This window comes from Aphelocoma coerulescens, chromosome 2, assembly GCF_041296385.1.
Source record: "Aphelocoma coerulescens isolate FSJ_1873_10779 chromosome 2, UR_Acoe_1.0, whole genome shotgun sequence".
In the NCBI taxonomy this organism is placed as follows: Eukaryota; Metazoa; Chordata; class Aves; order Passeriformes; family Corvidae; genus Aphelocoma; species Aphelocoma coerulescens.
This window is the reverse complement of record NC_091015.1, coordinates 43,861,338-43,871,375: the sequence shown is the minus strand read 5'-3', so window position 1 is coordinate 43,871,375 and position 10,038 is coordinate 43,861,338. Positions and strand designations below refer to the sequence as shown.

Below are 10,038 nucleotides of genomic sequence, written 5' to 3'. Positions count from 1 at the left end.
CTTTAAAAAAAAAAAAATTACTGGTTGTGTTTTACAGCTTTCACTCTGCAAATAGGCTACCATACACCTGACCTCTTAGCTCACAAAATGCCAAACTTACATCAAATCAGTGTGGGTTTTTTTCAGTTAAACCCATTTCAAAGAGTCCTATAATGAGAGATTTTTCCTTTTTGACAGTGTACTGAAAGCAGAGTTTGCTGAAAAGAGAGAGGCAGTTTGGAAAGCTTTGTAAGAGATGTGGGAGTGGGAGGATGCTGCCTGCATGAGTATGTGGTGGTGCAGGAGGACAGCAAAACCTGCTCTGCTTTTGAAAGTCACAACATGCTGTTCCACAAGATTGTCACTACGGTTAGTGTTTATACAAAAACAACTCTGACAGTGAGAATGTATGCTCTCTCCCTTTCTTGCTGCAAGTACTTGTATTCTTTTAGTATACATACATTTACAGTGTTTATTTAAACAGAAAAGTAAATAACCTATTTCAATGCATGCAAGTTGGATAGCACATTCATTTAATAAGAATGCTGCAGTTAAATTCTGTCCTGTCTTTGCCTGAGGCTGTGATAAAAAGCAGTGGGGTTTTGTAGTCCCAGCTGGGGTGTCTGTGCAGGACTCTAACAGATGCCCCAGTACACTGCAAAATAAAACACTAGAGCCCTTTTTTCACATTATAACATGCTTCTTTTTTGTACAGTTGGACCATATTGACATAAGTTTATTCATAATTCTGCAGGCTCTCCAAAATTCAGAAATATCCTGGTATTTTCAAGATACAGATTCTCAAAGACTGATTTTGATGTCAGCCCTCAAACTAATCTTATTTACAGCCCCTAACTTACTGCAGTGAACAAAAAAAAAGTAGTGCTTGTTGCAGTTCCCACTGTCCTTTTTCCAAACTTTGCAGACCCTGCTGTGCTCAAGTTGAAACTGGGCTCTGGAAAGCTTGGATTGCCAAGCCACACTCTCACCTAATTGTGTTGAGGGGACCCATCTCTACTAGCAGGACAAGAGAGGTACCATCCACTGTAGACATCAGCCTTCCCAACAACATGGAACCCTTTGGTTTCCAAAACTCTGATATTAAATGCAGTTACAATTATACCAAGGGGACCCCCAGAAGCATAAAATGCCCTAGTGAATATTGCTGTCAGAGCTCTCATTTACCCTGAAACCCCAGACCATCCAGCCAATATACTGGATGTTTGAAATGCAGGTTTCTCAAATGCTAGCCTTAAGGCCAAGGACATGTTCAGGCCAACTGAAAAGAGCATATGGCACTGGCACCTATAGAGAGCAGAGCTCTGCCAAGGTGCATATTCCCAGCAATATTCAACATATTTGGTTCTTCAAGTTTCAATTAAACTTTTAACCCTGCCCTGAAATACAACTGAGCAATTGGCTCAGAAAAAAAAAAAGCAACACTGATACCTGCTGGCACAAGTTGGTCCCTTAGCATTCAGCAATGAAACCGGTTCTTGTAACTCCTAAGTCTCAGAGCCTAAATGTCATGTTAATTTAAACCTCTGTGGACCTCTGTGTACAGGAAAAGACCACACAAACAACTGTCCCCCATCTGTATCAAGCTGCCAATTCAGAAGAGGCCAGCAGTAACTTAATTTTTCATAGATTTACATTTCCAAGTGCGAGCAGCTTCTCAAATCTTAGCTTTTACTATAATAACCACAGGAAGGACTCCAACCATTTTATAATGGGCGAGACCATCTTCCCTGTTGAAACCAGGCTGCTGCTCAAGACTGTGGAACTACAGTATTCATTACCAGTCTATGTCTGCCCTGCCAAAAAAAAAAAAAAATTAGAACCAGGGCATGGGTTTGAACCCTGCACTTGGTGTATGTAGCCTATTAGTGGTGACTCCCTGGCATAATTTCGAATTTGGGCCTCTGTCAGTCTTTGTGCACTGGTCAGGCATGGTTTCAAGGCAGTGAGAGCAAAGGATTATTCCCCTTAGGTGGAATGGATGAAACTACACAAGTTTGTCCCCTCCATAGCTTTGCACCCTCCAAACACTCAGTTCACAACCACTCCTCATGTAACAGTCTAGGACATGCATTGCATCATAGCCTCTGACTATGAAAGCAGAAGTTTGATGGGCTGAAACACAGCCCTTGCATAATTCTTGAATCAGTGCTTCTAGAAAAAAAGGTCTCTCAAAAGCCACAGGTGACACCGTGGGCCCCTGAGAGGACCTCATTTAAGTACAATGTGATATGGATTGGGCATGACTGCCTTGACTCCATTTCATTGACTGGTACAGATATAGTCTTAAGTTTTCTGATCTTACTTCCAGCACTAAGGCAGACAATATCTTTATTTACACAGGCCCTAAGGTAGCTCTGTGAAGGGAACTAGTCTTGTAGCGGAATGCAAGGTGTTAGCTTAGTGCTGGTGCTCATCCTCATTCAATGGGAAGTTCAGCTGCCTGAATAAATCTGTCTCAGAACTCAACAGATTCTGAAACTTTACCTAAAACACTCATAACTATAAGGAAGGCCAAAACTTCATCAAAACAGACCATAAACACAGCTCCTCCAATTTTCAGTTCCCAGCCGGCCTCTGACACCAGCCCTATTCTTACATTTGTATGTCCAGCAGCAAACTCAGTCTGATTCTTTTAATCCCAAACTCTTAAAATTTGTCCTCTCTTTCACCCTTACAGTATCTGAAGATAAAACTAAGGTCCTATTCCTTCAGCAGATCAGAAAAATATGGATATATATGGTGACTATTGACACCATTACCCTTCCTAGCTCTGCAGGTCTTGCAAAAAAGTCTGTTCATCCAATATCCCTATTCTTAACCAGAGAATCCACAGATTGAATGGGAAGACAGAGCTGATCATTAGTGATACCAGCATCCTGTAGTTTTCACAACTTTGGGAACCACTCAGTCCTTCAGGCTTTAGATTTCCAAGGTCTGTCCCCAATTCCTACTTTAATTGTAACCGTGACACTCATGTTTGTAGCAACAAAAACCCTGCCATGAACAACAGCCCCTTATTGACATCATCTCTACTCCTAATACTGAGGGCTGTGCAGCTTGCAGTGACATTACTGGTTCCTCAATATTTGGATTCCTAACCTAACCCTAACTGTTACCAATGGATGTTATGGGTACCTACGGAGCCCAGTCTCCTGAAGTTCTTGGGCAGCAGCATGCGGTAATTAATATGGATTTTTTAATGCACATTGATCATCATACGTGCCCTACAGTAGAACAGAAATTAAGGTATCTACAAATATGGCTGGCAGCAATTTATGCTCTCCAAGATTTACAGTTCCAAACCCTAAATCTAACCCTACTCCTCATTCTAACATTCCTTTTAGTGGTAACAAATGGCTCATACTTTCAAGAAAAGAGAGAGTATTTTGACCTTGTCAGTCCCTGCAGTGAAAGCGACTTCCAGTGGCAACCTTGGTTTGTGCCACCCCCAAATCTGCTGTAAACTCAACCCAGACAGTTTCTCTACTTATAAGCAGCTGTTCATTTCTACTGTAGCTTACAAAGCACTGGCTCCATCTGACATAAGCTTTCTTCCTAACTGCAGTCCTTAAAACATCCTGCAATAATCCATGGCCTTCAGGTGCTGAACATCCAGTCCTGGCACAACCTGTAGCATCAGCACAACTATATTCAGAAAAACCATGCTTTTGGAGAAAAATAATGTAAAGTATGCCCCCCATGTAAGATGCACTGATGTCCTGCATCTGCAACCCTTAGAGCATTCAGCAATAATCTTAGTTCCCTAAGGTTCAGATTTCTGAATCTTAACCATTATCTTTAATCAAGGGATTAATCTCTACAGCTAAAGAACTTAAGGTGTATTGATGCTCTCATCCTTATCTCTGTCAGCCCTACAGTCTCTTCATTCCCTTTAGATAGCTGTAGGGATAGCAATGTAATTCTGCTTTGAATATCCTTAGATGGCATTCTTCTTGCCTAAGTGTTTGTGAATTACCACCCTCCTCAAGAGTTTTTGTGCTTTCAGTCCCTGGTTATGGGTAGGGGGTCTATTTGCACTGGAATTTTCTTCCTCTCTTTTCTGCAGAACTTCACTCTGTACTTGCCAATAAAGAGATAAGAAGATGGCCAGACAGGTTCCTGCAGGGAGGTTGCAGAAGAGCTGGACTAGATAGCCTTTAAAGGTCCCTTCCAACCCAAACTATTCTGTGATTCTATGATTCAGCCCAGCTATTTATTACTCCAGGTATTCCCAGCAGCTCTCCAAGGTTTCTCTAAGATCAGAATTTAGCCCAATACCACACCTGCAATCCCTTCTCCCTCTCGTGTACTGCATTTGCCAGTAATGCACAGCTCAGGTCTGTCAAAAACCTTGTTTCAGAAGAGACCCCAGACCTGATACATTCCTTCCCAGGCTCTTAGGCAAAGTGCCCCTGCAGCACGGGCTCTGTCAATAAGACTCAGATATTGTATGAGCTTTGAGAACGCTAAGTGCAGGTGAAAGTGTAGTCTTACCTCTTCATTAGAAATAAAATGAATGTGGTTCCAGTTCACCCAGATTTGTCCTCTGTTAGACCTGTTTCGAAGCTTGAACTGACCTCAGCTCACAAAGCACAGAGCTGAGAATAAAGCTCTGTTTTCTTTGTACTTTGTAACTTCATGTTAAAAAAAGTTTCCCTTACTATGCACTTTGTTTCTCTCCCCCCCCCCCCCCGCTCCCCCTCACAAACTCTTCTTCCCCAGTAACTTCTACATCCTTCGTCCAATTCCAGCAGTATTTGACAGCAGGAGAGAGATTATTAAGCTTCACAGCAACTGGTCTCTGGGTGGAGGAGCCCCGGTGTCTCATTTGAGGAAACCCTTTGGCAGTTCCCTGTCCAGTGCCCTTTCAGGACATGTGTGCACACAGAGCCTGCTGCCTGTCTCCAGCATGGTGGTGTCAGAAAACAATTCCTGTGCTCAGTTCTCTGGAGGGCTCCAAATATTTAAACCTGACAGCAATGAGTCTCACAAAGATGAGTATAAAGAGGAGATGTCAACTGTTCCACAGCGCTTTGGAAAGCTACCACCTTACAAATTATTAACATAACTTGATGTAATGTTTCACTGATTGTGGCTAAGACACTTCTGCCTTATGCAAAGCAAATTGTCTCCCCCCAGTCACTGTGAGAGGGTACAGAGCATCACCCAGAACACGGGGATGGTTGAATGGCAGACAGGAATCGGGAGTGGGTGGCTGCAGGAGGGGCTTTGCTGCTTCACCAAAGGCCTTCTCCAGTAGCTGGAGGAGAACAAGGTTTCTGCTGAACACCTGGCTGCAGGCAGGATCCATTGCAGTCAGACACTGGTATCTCAGTGCTCCCAGAGGTGCAGAACTGTGTTCTACTCGAGATGAAATTACCTAGCAGGGAAGTCACATGGGCTCACACACAGCCTCCTGGAGCATCTTCCAAAGGACTCTTACACTCTCTGCTAGTGCTTCATGTGAGATAACTCATCATGCTCTTGCTGAATGCTTTGAAGCAAAGGGAAAGATTCGGTTTAATCCAGTCAGACCCTTTTTTTTTCCTGTGTACTGAAGTACAGGTTTCCATTAAAGGTAAATATGATTTTTCTACTGTCTCAGCAGTCAGTTTTGCAGAGGGAAGTCTCCTGCCTTTTTACTTCCTCAAATGGTGAATGTGAAACGGTCTGACCTCAGCTGTGCAGCTCAACCCCAGGTGCAGCAGTGATGGCCACGGCAAGTGCAACACAAGAGATGAAGCAGGCGCAGCACAAGGTGGCACTAATGAGGTGTGGAGGGGACAGGGTCCTTTTACCTCCATTCTCAATATGCCCCGAGGATGCTGGACGTCGGCTGACCAGTTAGCCAAGTGAAACATGAACAATTTAGTGGATATTTGTGTTTTAAGATGCAGAATCATACTCATTCTTCTGTCCAACTTGAGATGATGAGAAACTTCTGCTCTCCAGATACTAAGCATTGGTGCTTCTAGGCACACTGCCTTGTACTGTCATCAAATCCTTAAGATGGGACATGTGTTGGAGACTCCAGACAGTGAGACAAGCTAAAGCTACCCGTGTACTGCCTTAAAAAAAAACCCCTCATAACTGAACTGACCAGAAAAAAATAAAGAAAATCATTGTGAGTCAAATGTCTGTGTTCAAGGGTGTGGAAAAATATGATGATGGCTTTGCTTCTCGGATATTGATTAGATTGATGCTGGGATTCATTGCTTGCTTGAAGTTTTGCACAGAGGTGGTTCAGGGTGGTCTCTGAAAATAAATGTGTGCATGGGCTTGTCTGTGGTAGTATGGGCAACCTAGTGCCAATCTGAAACTGCGACATGCAGTAAAACTGTTCTAAATTTTTGAGCAGTAACGTTTCCAGCAATGTCAGAATGGTAATTAGCGATTGATTTTTGTTTGGCAGCTTGCCGTGTAGTCAGTGACAGACACCAAAACTCTTTTAACACATTTAATGGGATTTTTCCTTCCATTTACACTATCATAAATTACAAAGCATATTTCACTTCACAAAATAAAACCATTTCCAGATCATTTTTATGACAGTATTAAGTAGTACATAACCTACAACAAATAGTCCTGTACAAGGCAGGAGGATCTATGGAAGTATTGGGAACTCAGACTATTTAGCATTTGCTCTGAAATCTGGGTTAATCTATCTAGCCCTTAGTTATTTCTCTAGAAGACGACAAATTTACAGTCATACCCTCTACCTCTCTTCATTATCATAGTTACACATATTTTTCAATTTGAATAGAAACATGTGCTCCCTGAAATAATTCAGGAAACTGCATCATTGAGTTACCACACATATGATACAAATGATCAAGATGAGGGAGTATTAGAATTTTTTTTGTACTGAAAATTGTGTTTGGTAGTAAAGTATGTTGATTTTCTATGCTTGCAGAAACACGTCATGCTGAGAAATAGTTTTAACATTAGGAATAAGTTGCAGTTAGACTATGAACTCTGTAGGTCAATGTTTGTGAGGGGAGAAAAATATTAAAATTTGGTAATAATTAAATTCACCAGCTCCCACATGTCCTACACATTCTTTCTTTCTTTTTTTTTTTTTTTTTTTAACAAACCATCAGGAAACACATTCAAGATAAATACCTACAATTTTAGCAGATTTACTGTACATTTATAAATAGAGAAACATGACAAAACATAACTCAATTTTTACAGAAAAACCAAATCCTTCATCATTCACCCAAGAAAGTGCTGACTTTCAACAAGGCCAGAAAATATCCAGTGTCCCAGCATCACGTAACTCATATATTACTGTAATCCAAGAAAAATCTGTCATGTGAAACTGATACTACCACCAGGACTTTTGAAAAATTCTCAAGACCGTATTTGACATGGGAGAAAAAAAAAAAAAAGAGAAAACACTATATTTTTTGGGAAATAGTAAATGGCTAAAAGTGTACAATCTTAGGATGCTAGTGCCTAAATGCAAAGAAACCTAAGGAAAGCTGAAATATGCACAAGAAAGGTATTCTCCTTTAAAACACTTGCAATGGAAGAGGTATGTCAGGATAATACTGCATTAGTGGCAATTTTTTCAATATATCATAGCAAAAATGCAGGAAAGAATTACGTGAAAATAATCAATGCACCGCATTGATTTATAGTTTGCTAAAATAAAATGCCATTCTTTCAGCTAGGTAAAGCAAAAATATCTTTATAATATAGGTTCTGTTTCACAATTGACATATATAATTATGTCTCATGAAGAAGGAAATGTATAGGGTGTATACAAGTAACACTGATTAAGTACCTTTTTGCTTCTCTAGCCGTATTAAAATACGTTTTGTGTTTCTTAATAAGTTAACAATAAAATTGTTTGAAACTTCTCAAAACAAATATACATCTGAGGCAAGGCAAAAGATACAAGGTAAGAGGATTTTTTCTGACCTTCTTTTTCCCTTCTACAAAGAGGCATATGTCTATGAGACATAGGCTTTCCCTAAACATTTTGGCATCCATCTGCAACTTTGCAGAAATTGAAGTGCAGTCAAGGAACTCTTCCTTTCTGTTTAAAAAAATTTAAAGAAATGTTGCTTTTCCTTCAGACTAATTATCTTAAACAGCTTTGAAGATATGCCTCTCTGACTAGAAGAGAACATCTTCATTTTCTATTAAAATCTGCACAATTAACTTCTGGTACCGCATGTCATTCAGTGTAGCAAGGGTACTGTCCTCTGGAGGTCTCATTAAAGTAGGTCCAAACACTATTCCCAGGTTTTCAGCATTCATAAAATTCTCCTTTTCATGCAAGGTAACCCTAAAATAAAATTAGAAAAAAAAAAAAGAAAGTAATTAGTTGCTTGCTTCCCAGAAAAAAAGAATATCTGCATTTCTGTCTGTAGTCTTGCTTCACATCAAGCACTGGTATGTAATGATATTTTTCAGCAACAATTTTTACTTTATATAATAACTGTTTCCACAACAAGTATGGTGCAACTATGGTGGGGCTGTGATTTTTACTGCCTTTAAACACCTCTCATGTGCCTCTTCAGTGATTTTTCCATGTGACTGTCTGTTAGGGTATAAGAATTAGTGGAAATTTCTTCTTTAAAAGCATAATCATGATTGAAATGATGATGTATGGAACAGTCCTCTATGCTACAGTGACTGCAGTTCTCTGGCAGGTTGTGCTTGGTGTGTATCACACTGGGGGTGTGGTTGTGCTCCCCAAATACAGGCATGGATTTTCCTTAGACTACCGATGCTCCCAGACATGCTTCCAGCCTGCAGGAACCCAGCCCCTCACATGGATGTTCTGCCTTGCTGGCTGCCTCAGGCCAACCAGCAGCTGAGTGATTCCGACTACTGGTGACACTTTAGGAGTAGGCTGAATCCTGCACCTGCCTGGAGAGGCGACTTGCTTAAATCGGGCTGCTATAAATGAACAGAGGCCCTTCAGGGAAGAGCCCAGGCTGTTTTGTTTGCTGACATACATCATGTAATGTACATTCAAGAATAAATAGACTGCTTGTGGCTGGAGCAAACAAAGACCACCAAGGACTGGCCAAGCTGCAGAGAAGTCAGCCCTGACTGGAAGATCAGTCAGGCCTGCTGGAAAATGCAAGGTGTGCTCAAGGTTTCCCTCCAGGTAACAGTGCTGGATCACATCAGTGTTGTCCCATTTGAGTGGCATATTGAGTTCAGTCCTGAGAGTGCTCTTACGCTGCAGTGCAGGACAGCCACAGACCCTTGATCCATCATGGTACTTGATCAGTCAAGGACCAGACATTTGCTGTGATAAGTCCAGCCTGGATGATGTTTCACATCTTCATACAACTCCTCTGCCAGGGTGAAGCACATCTGGTTTTGGAGACAGCTCTCCTGGCAGCAGCTGAAACCTTCCCCAGCCATGGCAACTCCCAGCTGGGCATTGTGAGTGGATTCACTCATGCCATCAGGGGAGCACAAAGTGGCTGAAACCAGAAGTAATTTGGTCTTCCCTTGTTTGCAAGGTACTCATATGACTTGGTTTTGCTTCTACTGTCATCTCTCTGCAAAGAACATCACAGAAAAATGCTGTTCCTCTTTGCTTTCAGGACAGAAGTCCATTTGTGCCCCTACTACAGATACATCCTCATCTTCCAGCACAGATATATTAGCAGTGCTTTGCAAGGAGCAAAGACAAACCAAGGCTGCAAAGCTGAAGCACCCTCTGTGCAAGTGTATGTCTGACAGTCTGCTTTCCCTCTGTGGTTGTATGCAGCACAGATGTTCAACAGCTGTGCAAAGCTACACAGATCTTATTAGCACCTCTGTTCAGTAGTGTGGGGCTTGCTGCACAGCTGGGGTGAACACAGAGAATATTCAGAGCCTGACTGCAATGTCAGTGTGGATGGAGTTGTATGTATTTCACCACAGGAGGGACTGCTCATGCTATTGCGTTTCCTTCAATTTTGAGCAAAAAGTTATCAGAAAGGTAATTAATTGACTAAAAACTCATTTTTCGTTGCTGATGTTGTCCTCTGCTAGATTTTCCTGTGCTTTTAACAACAACTCTGC

General features: G+C 41.5%; 1 protein-coding gene across 1 annotated transcript in view; it reads right to left on the bottom strand.

Moving 5' to 3' along the window:
• Nucleotides 1-6,446: 6,446 nt before the first annotated feature.
• The window catches only part of CHN2 (chimerin 2), a 160,722-nt gene continuing 157,130 nt past the window's right edge, over nucleotides 6,447-10,038 (bottom strand). Inside the window, exon 13 of the mRNA XM_069007197.1 lies at nucleotides 6,447-8,296. Within this exon, the coding sequence (XP_068863298.1) occupies nucleotides 8,125-8,296 (172 nt within the window). The 3' untranslated portion in view covers nucleotides 6,447-8,124. The remainder of the gene's footprint in view (nucleotides 8,297-10,038) is intronic.